Raw genomic sequence first — 16858 nt, forward strand, 5'->3', positions numbered from 1 at the left:
ATAATGATTTCCTCACAAAAATCTGATCTTTCTGCCATCTTTTCTTCCTCTAGCTCCTTCTTCCTCTCTCTATATCTCTCGATCTCCCCCCCCCCTCTCTCTCTCTCTCTCTCTCTTTCTCTCTCTCTTTCTCTAGTACTTATCAATTCATCAATCAACCATCCACTTTTGATCAATCAATAGACCTATAAATTGATTAATAATACAATTATTCAATGAGTCTCAATCTAATTAACATGTCAACCAATCGTTCCCAAACAAAATATCAATCACTCACCCAATCATTCAATCAACAAATCAATCAATTGGTTAATTGATCAAACAATTGTCAATCAATGTATCTTCTCCTCAATCAATCAATCACATAATCAATCAAATAATTAATCAAACACTCACTCACTTACTCAAACATTCAATCAACCAATAAATCAATCAGATTAATCAATCAACTCATAAATAATAAATAAACAAATCAATCACTAGTCCTACCTCTGAAGGTTGTTTGGGTGAATTCTGTCCAAACTGTTGCTGCTCCTCCCACCTGGTTGCGACCTGTAATGTTTCTAAGGTCTTCTGTGATATTGATTTAGAACTGTCCATCAAGGTCTCCTCGTAGAATTCTTGTATATCTGTGCGGGAGAACAAAAATCAAAAACATTATAATTCATCATCAATTAAAATCAAGAGACAAACAAAATGAAATATACACTGTAGTATGAAGCTGACAGAAAATTGAAGCGTGAATCAAATCAGTGTTTTCCTCAGAACGGGTGCTGCTTTATTTAGAAATAAAAGTCAAATGATCATCATCACATACAAATAAAGAAACAGACAAAAACATGCGAAGTGAGGGTCTTTAAAAAAAAAGCACTTGTCATGCTCATTTATATTCATCAATGTGTTCCCAAAATCATTCTTTTTAAAATCCAGTCATTTCTGCTGTGAGTCAGAAGAGTATGCCAAATTATAGAAAGTTAAAGGGAAAGTCCATCCTGATATTAAGTTGGTTTTAATTAAGATTTTAATAGAAGCAGAAAAATGAAAGGAACGGATCAGTGAAATTTTCAGCAAATTCTGATTAAAAATAAGAAAGTTATGAATGTTGAAGTTGCGATCAATCAAACACGCATTGGCAACTCTATGACGTACATGTATCTTGCAAGCTCCCCTCCCATTTGGTCTGTGCTTAAAAAAAACCAACTTTCTTTGGACTTCAACAGACAACATGCTTTGAAATTATTATCCATTGTGGGTCATTTAAGAGGACAAATCGCTTTGTAGATTTTGATCGAGTGGAAGAAGAAAAATTAGAGAAAAACATGAAAGTTTCATAACAAAGTCAGAGAGTAAGAGATTTTCACACATCAAGAGAACACATAGTATGGGGAATTTTCTACTTGCAATTGGCAATGTAGCCATGTACACACGTTCTCATGAGAAATATTAACCCATTTCCTTCTGGAACCAAATGGCCCCTGTATAAAGCCAATAGGAATAAATGAATTCAGCAGTCAGCAGGTTAACCCCTTTTTATGGTACAAACAGTTCAACCTACATATTCTCATTCCTTAGGACAACATGGTCACATCCATTTAGAGAAAATGCATAAATATGTACATTTATCTATTTATTTCTTCTCTCTCTCTCTCCCTCCCTCTATGTCTCTCTCTGCCTAGTACATGAACATCAGTGTCTCTCTCAGCAGCTTTCCATTTAGTTTAGTTTGGATGAATAAACCCGAATTGAATTGGTTTATCTCTTCTCCTTCCTCCCCCCACCCCATCTCTCTCTCTCTCTCTCTGTGTCTGTCTATATGGACCTCAAGTCATTTTTTTTTAATCTTCATCATCATCATTCTTTCTCTCCCTCTCTCCCTGCCCCCTTCTCCTTCTCTCCCTCTCCCCCTCCCCTCTCTCTTTCTTCATCCCCTCTTTCCTCTGCCTACATGTATCTGTGTCTCCCTCACCATCTTTATACTGCCCCTCTCTCTCTCTTTCTCTCTCTATCTATCTCTCTATCTCTCTCTCTTTCTCTGCCTATCTCTCTCTCTCTCATTAATATGTACATTTATCTATTTATTTTCTAAATATTGAAGGGTTAGCCTGATCAGTACTGTTACACTGCCTGTACAAAGATGACCTGAAGTTTAACTCAATAGTCCAACAGTAATACATACTTGATAAATATAAGTACAGTAACAAATTTGTTTGAAAATTTTGAATAACCAGATCTCATATTTAAAAAAAAATGTTTTTAGAAAGTAAACTCTGAGATTTTTTTTTTCAAGATCAATAAATCTTCTACTTTCATGTAGAGCCAAAAGGGCATTTACTCATATTCTTTGACACCGAGTAATCTCCCTCTGGCTCTTAAAAGACGATATATGCAAAAGCCGTGATAAGTAATCCAATTATTAAACTGTTATCCACTGCCCAACATTGCCCCCCCCCCCTCCACGATCCTCTGCAAAAGAAACAAGCAAATTGCATGATAACAAGATGCGCATTGTCTCTCTCGCACCCCGGTCTCTCGTGAATAATCCCGGGCGAATTACACGCCAGAAACGTCAATTACCACTATCGGATTACCCAGCTTCCCCAGCCGAGCGTTCCTCGCAAGGCCACGACCATGTCTAACCTGTGTGGTCATGGATACGTTGTTCAACACCAGGTCAGAGTATAAAACTTGATGATACGAGCATCCTCTTTGAGAGATACATGTGTATGCCTGTAAATTCTTGAACGTAGTTGACGATCAATAATAGATTTAATCCACTGATTTATTAGGTGCCATGTGTCAAACTGTCTATTCATTACAAATTACCAGTAATGAAAATCAGCAACGAAATGAATCTTGTCGTGAAATAACTATGAGAAATTGATTCCATGATAATATGATTTTTTATTTATTCATACAGGTACTAAAATGAAGAAGTTAGTATGAGAATATGGGGTGACACTCCATAGCATAAACCACTTTGATGTGGGCTGGGTACTTCATACTTACACAATACTTTTTGTGAATTTAAAAAGAATTAAAGTTATAAGCTTACATCGCATTAGATACCTGTACAAGTAGCCTTGAGTCTCACATATCATTTGATAACAAATTTACATGTATAAAGTTTTAACAGATTGCCGCGATGAGAACAGCAAAAACAGATAATTTACTTATTTCCTCAGTTCACAATAAACGAGTGTCGATAAGTAATTAGCAATGATTCCAAAACAGTTAGAGGTGAATATTAAGCCTAATGGAGTCATGGCCTTATCCATTACACAAAGATTTCAATTTTCTGTCCCTTCACAATCAGTTCCATCAATGTTCATAGGGAAATCTAGACAAAACTTTTGTTACATTTAAATAAAATCATATGTAACTGTGATATATGGATGGTTCCAGTGAGTCGAAACCATGATACCATATCGTCTGTTCAGAGCCAGAAGGGAGTTAACTCTGTGCTAAAGTATGAGGGTAATAATGCCCTTCTGGCTCCAAACACATTCTGATACACCTTTCAGAAGATGTACAACGTATGAAAGCAAGCATTTTAAACATGATCAAAACTATTGTTTTCGAAAATTCAACTCAAGGGCAATTTCAATATCCTTTAGTATAGAAAATTATAACTCATGTTCAAATTACGTTATTACGGAATACGTTATTGTAATGTTCGCACATTTCAATAGATGACACACTAGGCTCTTAAAATTGCCTTAGGTTGATTTATTGAAATTTTAAGGGTAAAATTTAGACTAGTCACATCTTTTCCTAGACTAGTATCCTCTGTGTCTAAATTAAATAATACATAATCTTGAAATAAGATAACAGAGGCTATCACTACCATCACACCCTTTGTACTGGTACATGTATTTGTATAAAAAAAAAACAGCTTATGCATTTGTTTTGATATTGAATGTCTGGGATTTTTTTTCCAATTTAATTTCTGCACGATCATTACTCTGTAAGCGTCTTGATGACTAATAGTAGCACCATCATTGATTACGACTGTGCTCTCATTCACTCTATCTCGTCCCCTTCCTCCATTTCTCTCTTCTTCAAAATATCTCATTCTCTTTCTCTCCCTCACTCTATTTCTCTCTCTGCCTAGTACACGTACATCAGTGTCTCTCTCAGCAGCTTTCCATTCATTTTTAGTTTGGATGAATAAAATAGATTTGAATTGGTTTCTCTCTTCTCCTTCCTCCTCCCTCCCCTTCTCTCTCTCTTTCTCACTCTCTCTCTCTAAAGACCTCAAATTATTTTGTATCTTCATCATTCTTTCTCTTCCTCTCTCCCTGCCCCTTCTCCTTCTCTCCCCTCTCCCCTCTCTCTTTCTTCCTCTCCCCTTTCCTCTGCCTACACGTATCTCAGCAGTGCCTCCCTCACCATCTTTATACTGCTCCCTTTCCATCTCTTCCTATCTCTCTATCTTTCTCTCTCTCTCTCTCTCTCTCTCTCTCTCTCTCTCTCTCATTATCCTCAAATTTGTTAGATTATCTGAAGCGCCTAAATCATCACCCTTATCCTCCTTGCCCTGAATCGAACTGAATCATCAATGACTCATTATCTAGTCAGGCTTAAATTCTCACATCAGCCCTTAAAGATAAAGACCAGTTATGGTCATGCGATTGCATTGTGAAAGAAAACGTTGTGGAATCGATCAGAAAAGGTTGATCATCTAGCATAAAAGTATTGGTGTGTACTGCAAGGTTCTGGAATCATCAAAATGATAAGAAATTTGGCCAAGTCTTGATAAAGTTACAAACACTGTACACAGAAAGATGTATATGGGACTACACAAACACATGGCATAAAAATCCTATCCAGATTTTTACGATGTCACATGACATATTTAGAATATGAAGGCATTTCAAGAGCCATGCTTTCTAGGGAACATGTCTTAACTGATGTTCTTCCACACTGGCGTAATACGAATGATAACGCTCACAAATTATTTTTTACCTCTTTCCAGAACTCAACCTTCTCTTTAAAGGTACTACTGTAAACTCAGAAACTTATGTGACATAACCTTACACAAATTTAAATGGCGGCGACTTTCACAGGAAGAAACTATGGCGAGTTGCAAATATATTTGATGCAGTGTGAAAAAATTTTGAGAATCGTTAACATTCACGAAACTTGTGAGCATTACGTAAACATGAAAGTATGTTTCTAGGAATCAAGAATAAACATGGGAATAGACGATGCATTAATTAGCTCATGAACAACTCCAAAAGATCAGTGGAAAATATGATGGAGAACTAAAAAAGAAGAATTCGCCTCCTCTGAGACTAGAAAGAATTTTACTCTACAAATTGAAAACAGAATATTTAGTTTGGGCTTTACATTTTAACAGTTTCAATTAATGAAAAGGAGAGCACGAAACTTGTTTCATTTTACATAACTCCTCCTCAGATTATTAATTACAATGCTAGAAAGTACGAGACAAAGGAATCATCAGATAACATGTCCGCTTTTGCTTTACAGTGAATCTTTATGTGATGTTTCTTTATAAGAATTTCGTAAACATTTCTTTTTTTGGTATGAACAGGTCATACAGTGTAAGTAGTCTCTTCCCTTTTCTCTCTTTATATCATGTTCCTCGGCGTTTTTTATCTCTCTTCCTCACGCTGCTTTTTATCCAATTTGGATCTATTTTGTCCTTCTATCAAACTTTTTTTTTCCTATCTCGTGATATCATCCATATGGAAAGATGCCAGCATATTTTCCATCCCCCATACCCCCCCCCCCCTTGATAAGCAACTATATATACATATGTGTGAGTTTTGTTGCATATGATCCTTCATCCTTGTGTTTTTGTTTTTTGGTGTAAAATAACCATTTCTGGTCTTCTTTATTTCCTCATAATAATATAATAATTTTCATATATTCAGCATTTGCCTCCATTTCTGTAGGAATATACATGGTTTTCTAATATTTTCTTCTATCTGTAGACAATAATTCAGTGCGTAAAACAAAACATGAAGAAGTCTCTTTTTTTTTTTCTTTTCTTTTTAAATTCTTTTCCAACAAAGGTTTTGTAGACAGTGAAAAGTGCATAATTCAAAATAATAACATCTTTTACCTTCGTTGAATTAAAATCAATACCAAACAATAGATAATGTGGTTTGAAATTAAAATTAGACATGAAATATTTCTTTATATTCTCTTCAACTTCTTTCCAGAACTTAATCCTTCATCCTGGTAAACTTCATTTGAAAATGCTTTTGTAAAGTTTATCATTTAGTCATACAAAACTGAAGAAAATAATCATTCTATTTCTCTAATCAATTTAGTTCATTCCCTTTCCATCATCTCTCCCACTTTTTAGCCATACCTCTCTTCCTTTCTCTATTACAAACATGTCCCCTCTCCCCTCTTCACCCTCTCTCAATTTCGATCTCTTCTTTCATTATATTCTCCCCCTCCCCCTCTCCAACCTTCATTAATCCATGCATTCCATGGCTAAACATACACTGCCTCGTTTAATGCATTCAATAAACAATCCCTAGGCATGCATCGAGTGAATTAACTATGACAAATTCATCATTCTTGCCTCAATTCCAAACCAAAACTGGAATGTCTACAGTTCAAGATTTTCACCCTTGTAGTAGGTATATACAAGGAGGAAAGTTTTTAGTCAGCCACTATACTACATCGACATGTAGCTATTAATATTGATAAAATGATCAAAATGAATTGATAAAACATCTATTGAAAGTCAGAAGAGTGGTTGCTCAAATAATTTTACTTGGAGTTAGCATCCTGGTTCTCAGCAGAAGACATTGCATGATACTTCGTTTTTTGTTAACTTCTTTTTTTTTTGTCCTTGTTTTTATCTTTGACAAGGGGACAAAATTACCAAAACAGATTAATGAAATATACCTGTTAAGAGCCATAAGGGGCAATAACTCAAATATTATCTTATATAAGCCAGAAGGGTGTTGAATCTGAGTTAAAGAAGACAAGTTAATGCCCTTCTGGCTCCAAACAGATTTCCCAGATTTAGTGTCTTTCTGGCTCTCAGCTGATGAAATCATGTCATACTATGTTTTCTAGATGGAAACTTGTCAGGGAGTATGGGATAGAAAAGTGGAGGGAAAAGGTAAACCAGGGAAGAAAAGAACGAAGAAGAAATGAAAGAATTGAAAGGAAAAAAAAGTTTTGAAGTGATATAACATTGTGCATGTAATAGATGTGCAAACAGTGGTAGAGGATATGAAAACATAACAAGAGAGCTAGTACATGGATCAGATTTGAAGATGATACACTGTATTTCGTTGTGAAAAGGAAATGCATGATAGTGAAGATTTCCAAGAAATCAGCTCTTCAGTAGGTCAATTAGAAACCCTATCGTATATCTTATAAAAATCATGTCCAGATTAATAATTCCTCATCGTTATTTTTGCACATTTCAAAAGGTGATTCATTCTGCTGTTGAAATTGCCTTGAGTTGAATTATAAAAAAAAAAACTTTTAAAGGAAGGTAGTGCATTTACACTTTCTGTACTTGCATCAAAAGAGAAGATGTGCCACTGAAAATTTTAAGTGATTTATGATTAATTGTAGAGGTGTCATGGTCTAGTGGATAATACGTCGCTAGACTGTGAATCACATGGTTCACGGTTTGAGTCCCGCTGCGGCACTAAGGTCCTCTGCAAAGATATTAATCTACATTTGGCACTCTCCACCCAGGTGAGCCAAATGGGTACCCAGTAGGAAGAAATACATGTATATTCCTTAAATGCTGAGGCGCCTTATCATGGTGGAACGTCTAAAGCTGAGGTGATAGTGTGATTCCAGGGCCCTCAGGGTGAACAGTATTAATACTGATGAGGCTACCCTATTAAGTAAACAGGATGTATCATTATTATTATTATTATTATTTTTATTGTTGTTGTTATTACTTTTATTGTTGTTGTTGTTAACATTATTATCATTATTATTATCAAACTTATCGATCATAGAGTAAATATCTGAAAGGAATGCCAGACTTGAGCTACATGTACATAAGGTGCTATGTTAAGATCCTCCTTCACCTGCAGGTAATTAAAGCTCTACATGACTTTCTGCTGCAAAGTACACTACATACAGTGTATATACATGTACATTTCATATTCTCAAACACTGAAAATTCAAAACATGTAGCAAAACCATTATCATTAACAATCTACCTACCCCCTTAACGACCCTCAGCAGACGTCACTTTTATGAACATTTGGGGAATAATGTTTCCTATAATTCATAATCTCGGTAGATTAGTTTGATATGTGCCACAACGTTCTCCTCGTTTGAAGAAGTGCAGTACGTCCCATGGCCCATGTGATTTAGTATTGTCAAGATTTATTCATACATTTTATTAAAGCGGGACTGCACTACTTGTAGCTTCTTGTGCCCTCTAAACAGCCAACAATGCCTTAGCGGTCCAGTTGATCCCCCATGGTCCCCTTTTTCTTATGTTAATTGAGAGCTGATTTGATGAGATAACCACCTGCCAGTGACCACGCAGGGAGGTCTAATCCCTCCTGGCCAAACTATTGCAGATAGGTTTTAAGACTTGTTCATTATATGATATGCTAAAATGCCCCCTGGCCCTCCCCCCCCCCCCCCCAAAGGAAAAAAAAATCATTGCAGCAAAGTTACAAAAGTGTAATTATGCACTTATTATTATTATACCTTAACATACAGAGAAGTTTACATTTAGGGGTCTTTAATGGCTACGTGCAGCTACTTTTTTCACCTCTTCATGCTATTTATAGACAGGTAAATGTTTTTTCTATATTGCTGCCATAGTTTTTATGACGTGGTTTACCGCACCACATGTAAATAATCCTTAACCATTCTACCTTTGTTAATTTCCATAATAGACAACATTTTATTTTGATGTATTTCCCCTGCCGCCGCAATTAATGCCCCTATTGTCAAATAGATTGCGAGTTTTTCTAGACCTCTACCTGACCTCTGCATGTACTCTCTCCATTCACATTCCCACAATGGCGACATTCAACGAATGTTCAGGGAATGTAGCTGGTACTAATTAGCGACGTGATTAGATCTCTTCCTTTGACAGTAAATACACCCACGGCTTGCACGCCCTCTCAATCTACATGTAAATAATGAGAAGAATTCCCAACTGGACCTCTACAAAATCAGTTTCAGCTTTAGAAGACATTTACATTTGTAAGGGGTGCCAAGAAGGATATCCTGCTTAAATTTATAATCACAATTTTGTATGATTTTGCAAAAGGTTGATTGAACAGGTACAAGTTTTTATTTGAACTCAATAATATTCATACATATATATATATATATATATATATATATATATATTTGTAATTTAGTTGCACATGAGCTAAACACATTTCGAACTCCATGCATCCATAAGCTTTTATGCCTACATTCTAACTGTGTTCTGCAATGTCCAGGTCAGTGCCAAATCCAGGGGCCTAAACAGTCCTTGCCTTCATTTCAAAACTCAAACTGGCATGATACACAAAAAAAGTGTCCCCCATTCCCCTCCATCATAGCTTTGAAACCCCTTTCAAATTTAGAAATTTAGATCCAAGGGACAAGATTTTTTTTTTTTTTTTTTTTTTGGAGGGGGGGGGGGGGGGGGGGGGGGGGTTGACAAAATGTTAAAGGTGACTTTTTTTTCTTCAAAGACTTTAGGGAGTAGAATCCCCTAACACTTCCAATTGATTTTCACTATATACTGGGTCTGGAATGGGGCTTAAAATCAAATCCTTCAATTAGTACATGTCAACATTGGAATAGAAATATATCACGATGAAGTCTTTACAGCCAAAACAGTCATTCCTGAAGGGGTTTACTGTGCTCATCAAAAGGCAGTTTTACTACGATGTTTGACATACGTGCAATGCTAAATATGTCTACATTGTCAAGAATGTAAGAATGTACATGAGGAATGTAAATCTACCAGCCATGAACTATGATATGCCTAGAAGTATGTGAGTTTTATGAAAAGCAATAAAAAGAATTTCAATCGTGAAGTGAGTGAGCAAATTTGATGTGAAACATCTGGCTTTAACCAGTGATATACAATTGTTCACTTGTGCATTACTACAAATTATGTCTCCTCATAGCCGAAAGGACATAGGGACATAATACTGCCATTGAAATGAGATCTGCTGTGAGCTTTGAAAGGCAGTAACTCCTATCAATAGGCTGGTACAGTAATGTAACCAAATGTTAATGAATTTGTCATTGTGAAGTGCGTCAATACAATTATTTCATTCCGCTGAACATTACAAATATTCACCTGTTACAAATTATTGTATTTCAGTAGTCATAAAGTTAATTTCATACAGTATTTGTTGCTAGGTAGGACAAACATTATGGCTTTCCCTACCTAACAACACATCATGTATGCAGCTTGCATTCTGACTATTGAAATACAATTATTCTTAACAGGTGAATGAAATAACTTGTATTGAGGCACTTCAAAAGGACGTACCATATGTATTATATTTGGTTTCATTACAATTATGGCTTTTTAACAGAGTTTAAGCCCTTCTGGCTGTCAAGAAATAATGCAGCCGTAATGGCCTTCTTGGAGGCTTAAAAAAAAGTTAAATTGACACAACTGATCAGACTTCTATTTGAAACCTCTGGTATTTCAAACTTTGCAAGCATGTCAGCAAAAGTTGTTGCATTGCTCAAAAATATTATGACATCTCTCTACTATGTGATTCTGTTCTTGATGTGGAAAATATTTGACATTTCATTCATTTGTGGTCAATTTTCTACACTTATCATTTTCCAAATCCTAACTTGAATCCTGAATTATATCAAACCCTAACCCTTATTACAAAAATAAAACAAAATCAGAAGCCCAAACCTACCCCCATATTTTTAATTTTTGTCCTACCTAGCAACAACTAATGTATGCAATTTTAATTTTGATGATTGAGATACATTTATTGTAACAGGTGAGTGAAATAATTTGCTTCACAAAGGTATATGCATAAATTTGGTCCATTACGAAAATGGCCTATCATTTCGAAAACGGATCGTGGTCGAATCGTATAATGTGAGGTTGGCTGTAGATGTAGATGAAATATGAATCACAAGAATCGCAACAAAAATCATAGGGTGCTTGAATACAACACAGAACCATGCTCAAACACAAGATCACTAATCATTTCTTTCAAAATATTATTTTTCATCCAAGATACAAGTACAGGTACACATATATGCATATCAAACACCAAGACAATACTGTAGGATACAGTCATGTACTGGACATTAAAGCTACATTAAACAGAAGGAAACACTATTTCATATTCTTTACATGCTTATGAAGCAATTTCGTTTGAATAATTTGACCTCTAGCGTTTCAGTTTTAGTTTCAAAAGTGGTTAGATTGTTGATTTATGATAGAGGCAGTATTTTTGTTGTAATAAAAATGGAAATGTTATGACATTTAAAAAATCAAACAAATAGGAGAAGTGCTCGCTAGATCAAAGATATCAATCTGTGTTGAATTGGCCAAAAGTTTGCTTCTTCTTCTTCTTCTTTTCTATTTCTTCTTAACTTTCTCACTGGATTTCCTCAAACTGTTACTGATCTCTTTCTCTCTTTTTCATTCATGTGATTTTCATTAGAACCAACATGATGCCAGGATTAACTTTCTCCTTTACCCTAGAGGAATACATGAATCATGCAGCGCACCTTTTGGCTTTCAGCGGACGAACGATACACATTTCGATCATGCAGCTCAAACATGAATGACTGGGAAGTGCGGAGATTCAAACCAGAATGAACATCTACAATACTAATTCAATGGGTTGCCATGACAACATCCAACAACGTGAACAACAAACCATCATGCTGCAATGATTCAAGCAAAGCTAGAACGAAAATAACAGCCTGTTCAAACTGGGGGAAACGTATATGAAACGTTGTATAAGAAACGTTGTATAAAGAATTAGTTATGAAGAGGTCAGTTCACATATCGTCTGTTTAGAGCCAAAAGAACGTTAACACCACATTAAAGTACATGAGTTAACACCCTTCTGGTTCCAAACAGATGAATAATATTGACAGTTGGCCAATCTTCAGTGCACATTTTCGATAAGCCCCGCAAAGTTATATGTTTTTTTTGTACGATACATTGGAAATGGACTCTGATTCTTGAGAAAGTATTTATTCAGAATGATCCTATACAACGTTTCATTATACAATGTTTTTATTATGCGATTCTCAGGCTAGACAACGTAACACCAGTAACTTATCGTATAGCTGTTTTTACGTAGAGCTATACAATGAAAGTTACGAGTCTGAACAGGGAGTTAAAGAGATATACAAGAGGAGAAAAAACATTCTGACAAGTCACAATGTGCTCACAAGATAACTGAAATAATAATAAAAAAGATCATTGCAGGTTGCCGGCCAATTTATACACGAGGGGGTGAACAAATTGACAACATCGAGAAAAGAAGAATGTGGAGACGCGCTCCCTCTTACTGTTATCAACTGGAAGAAGAACGCAAGCGACTTGGATGTCTGTTGATGGAGAGATAGGAAGGTTGGTGGAGGATGGGTGAATGGAAGGGATCGATGAGATAGAGGGAAGGTAGGATGAGGGAGAGAGAAGGTAGAATGAGGGAGAGAGAAGGTAGAATGAGGGAGAGAGAAGGTAGAATGAGGGAGAGAGGAGGGAGAGAGAAGGTAGAATGAGAGAGAGAGAGAAGGTAGAATGAGGGAGAGAAGGTAGAATAAGGGAAAGAGGAGGGAGAGAGAAGGTAGAATGAGAGAAAGAGGAGGGAGAGAGAAGGTAGAATGAGAGAAAGAGGAGGGAGAATGAGGGAAAGATAAGGAGGATATGAGATTATGTATGGGAGGAATCAATGATTGTTTGCCAAAAGACAATGATGAATGGAAAAGGAAGGTATGAATTGTTTTGATGGATGACAAATTAATGAAAGGTGAATTGGATGAGTAATCAATGAATGGAAGAATATAAGCACATGTATTTAATGATTTCAGGATAAGTGGAATGGATAGATGAAATTGCCAGTGTTCATGATGAAGAATAGATAAAAAAAGAAGATATCGTTTGAAGATAAAATGAATAAGAGATGATGGTGTAATGTAATATGATAAGGAGAGACATGTGGTATAGGTTATAATTGTTATTACATGGATTCAATTTAGAGGGGAAAAAGATGCATTATAGACAGGTGTAGGAGTAAAAATATGAATTAATACGGGGAGGAGGGGGGGGGGGGCAGGTTGGGGATCAGAAATGGAGAAAAGAAGTACACAGGTAAGCGGGATGGGAAGGAAAGAATCGTAATGAGAGAAACGGAATAAAAACATGAGTTAGTAGAATCAGAATCGTTACGACTGTATGGCGTGTACTTACATTGTAGGCCTTCTGTATATAAAGCTTTATATTCATTTATTCATACAGAACACAATTATCAAGGAAAAACATTTCAACTAGGAGCAGTTGATCTTATTATAATGTAGGATTTTTTTGTGATAGTAATCTATATTTTATAATATATATTTAATGACCAGTACTCCAGATTGACCGAGGATAAGGTTAATCTTTCATCTGCAAACAAAAAGAAACATGGTATTACTGCTTAGAGCCAGAAGGATGTTAACTCATTAAAGATAAACTCCAGTTCCGGTAAAAAAAAAATAAAAAAAATTAATTCTCACAGAATCAAACGAAACTTACACTGAATGTTCAAGATTACAAATAAATGACATGTGCCAAACAATTTTGGAAGAAAATGTATACTGGCTGAGTAATGAGCATAGAAAGACAAGGAAATCAAGGTAGTACTAGCCCCGACACCATGTGTGTTGTCCCATATATAGCTTTCTGTGTACAGTGCTTGTTACTTTACCAAGACTCGGCCAAATTTATTATGATTTTGATGACTCCAGAACCTTGCAGTGCACACCAATACTTGCATGCTACATGATCAACTGTTTCTGATCCATTCCACACCTCTTCTGTCACAATGCAATCTCATTACCAGAACTGGAGTATATCTTTAATCTAACAAAGAATTATTGCCCTTCTTGCCCTGAATAAACTGAAAAACCCGCAAGAGCCTAAGTTTAATTCAGTTTGACTTGAGTTTTGAAGACAGCTTACAAACTACATGTACCCCCCAACAAAAAACAACAACCATGAGATGGAACAAATTTAAGTTCTTTACTTTATTAATTCAATAACTTAAAGGTAATACAAAGTTTGGGGAAATTTTGAAAATTAGGTGGATAGTGATTCTTTACAGTTTTGATATATTTGGATTCCCCTGCAGATGTATTATAAGCACTAGAAAATTTAGCCCCTTAAACACTTCTGCTTTCGAGAAAAATGGAATATAAAAATTTACCGGTGCTCCTGGTTAATTTTGATGAATTTCAAATAGCACCTACGGTCGTACAATGGCAGCTGCAACCATGAAAATCTCAGAATATGTAGTTGTGATATATAATTTCCAAATGGGAATAGCTAATCGGCAGATTTTAATCAAGAAACAATGTTTCATAGCTTAATTAATATCTTGATCTTGAGAGGGAGCTATACAACATAAAGAGTTTATTATTTATAATTTCACATTTTTAACCGCGACAATGAACACTGAATATTGTAAGATCGCATATGCTTCCAATATGTTCATTTGAACCAAATTCATGACCCCATACCAAAACTTTGTATTACCTTTAAAGTTATCAAAATTAATTAACATGAAGCTTTTGCATACATTAATGATCCTTAGAAAAACAATCATTGAAGAGCCTACTACATGTGTGTATACTTAAATACTAAACAAAGGGGTGTATTCCAACCCTGACATCGTCTAGTCAGAACCAGAAAGGCATTAACTCTATGTTATAAGTTAATGCCCTTCTAGCTCCAAAACTACAACATGATAATGCATAAGGATAAAAAGTCATAGCAGTTAATAGCACATTCATACCTTTCATATTCTTAATGTATACAAAAGAAAGTCTTAGTTTGAACATAATGTAATAATTAATTAAAAGGAGTATCAGAGAGCAAGACGGATACAACCTACATGTATGAACGGTGCTAGTGTGCTACACTTAAAAATTGGTGTATGCAGGACACAAACAGCTCCTAAAAGGCTCATTTACACACATCCCAAACACCATTTTGAAAAATCATCCATATTTTTTAATACCACACTAGTAAAAAAACAACATAAAAAAAACATCAAAGTATGCTCGTACTGAATTTTTGGTGAGTAGTGCATATGCGCGACTCATCTGTGCCCTGCATGCATTAGCACTAAAGCGAGTCATGTGACCGAAAATCAGCATCTTATCGAAATTCGCAGTTACACTGCAAAAATCATGAAACTTTGGTAGGAGTTTAAAAAACCACGCTCAAGAGGTGGATTTTTCAATTTCGATTTGCGCCGTGTTTGCCTGTTGTTGCTATGGTATATTATGCTATGCAACTACCGGTGAAACACCGGAATGTGAGAAAAATCTATGATTTTTGGTTGCGGTGTAAAAGCAGCTATAACTGCATCTTTGATCAGAGTGCAGACACCTTTAATCCCATTCCAATTACTCGCCAAGGCCATTTAAACATTCATGTCTAATTAGTATGAACAAAGAGACAGTGATTGCTGATTAGTCTAAGAGGATGACTGGAATAGGATGAGATACACATGGTAATTGGGCTAATAGCTTTTCCTTCTCCTTGTAGGCACATTAGTCTGTAATCTCCAGGCACTTTCCGTGACTGTCTGCATACAGCGGTTGTTTTGAGGGCATTGTACAAGGGGTGAGAGATTCCCCACAAGAAAACAAAAACAAAAAAACCCAGCATTATTGCAATATTAAATTTGTATCTAAAAAATAAAAATGGAAATGGTAATCAACTTCTTTTTTTTGAGGGGGAGGGAGGGGAAGGGGGAGGTGGGGATCGATTACAAAAAAATAGTCACAGAGTTTATGACTGCCCTCGATGAAATTTGACTTAGGGCGCGTTCATGCTTGATTTTGACGGCCAGAATCAGGCATCTGTTACGCGTTTAGTTTAAAACACGGTTGCGTCTTAGCTCACTTTTGTAGAATCACCGAAAAAACGGCGATCACGATCGCCGATCGTAAACTCACAAAAAGATGCGTTTACAATTTGTAAACGCGTTTAAATGGGGTCAACGCACTGACCTCTAGTGGGTCTACGTAGCATGCACAGTGAAGGTTTGCGAATCCAGCTGGAAGACCAATTAAGGCCACACACTGAGAATTGCCTGGGGGAGCCAGAGAAGTAAGCATGAACACTACATCGTGGAACTGCGATCACGATGAGCGTTTACGATGAGCGTTTCAGATCGCTCATTCTGCCTTCAAAATTTAAGCATGAACGCAGCCTTAGAGGTACATGTATGGAAAGTTGGAGACTACAGGCAGAAGACAAGAGTGAGCATCAAAACAAATTAAGACAAGGCTAAGAATTCATAGAGCAAAAAGCCACAATGTCTGCTGACTGAGAGCCAGAAGGGATCCAATGACGCATATATTTAAAATTCTTCTACAGCTTTCAACAGACGAGACACAGCATGAACATTGCTATAATAATAATAACAGTTCATTCTTATATAGCGCTTTTCAGGACCGAAGGCCCTAGCTACACGTAGCTCTCAAAGCGCTTTACAGATATATATTATTACACCGGTCATCTGATTCAGGCTTGTCCGCACACAATGTATGCATATTCTCCACTACCTGGGGAGTATATATTCCAGCCAGGCGTCATTTTTACAAGAGCACACTTGCTCACCTAACCACATTAACTTTCGCATCCTACCGGGTACCCACTTAACACCTG

At 36.2% G+C, this 16858-nt stretch overlaps 1 protein-coding gene across 1 annotated transcript in view; it reads right to left on the reverse strand.

The window, feature by feature from the left end:
- Nucleotides 1-317: 317 nt before the first annotated feature.
- LOC115922714 (disks large 1 tumor suppressor protein-like) overlaps nt 318-16858 on the reverse strand; it is a 48025-nt gene continuing 31484 nt past the window's right edge. Inside the window, exons 3-4 of the mRNA XM_030982150.1 lie at nt 12490-12528; nt 318-629 (exon numbers count right to left, since the gene is read on the reverse strand). Of these exons, the coding sequence (XP_030838010.1) occupies nt 451-629; nt 12490-12528 (218 nt within the window). The 3' untranslated portion in view covers nt 318-450. The remainder of the gene's footprint in view (nt 630-12489; nt 12529-16858) is intronic.

The sequence above is a fragment of the Strongylocentrotus purpuratus genome, unplaced genomic scaffold (assembly GCF_000002235.5).
Source record: "Strongylocentrotus purpuratus isolate Spur 01 unplaced genomic scaffold, Spur_5.0 spur5_scaffold_12, whole genome shotgun sequence".
NCBI lineage: Eukaryota > Metazoa > Echinodermata > Echinoidea > Camarodonta > Strongylocentrotidae > Strongylocentrotus > Strongylocentrotus purpuratus.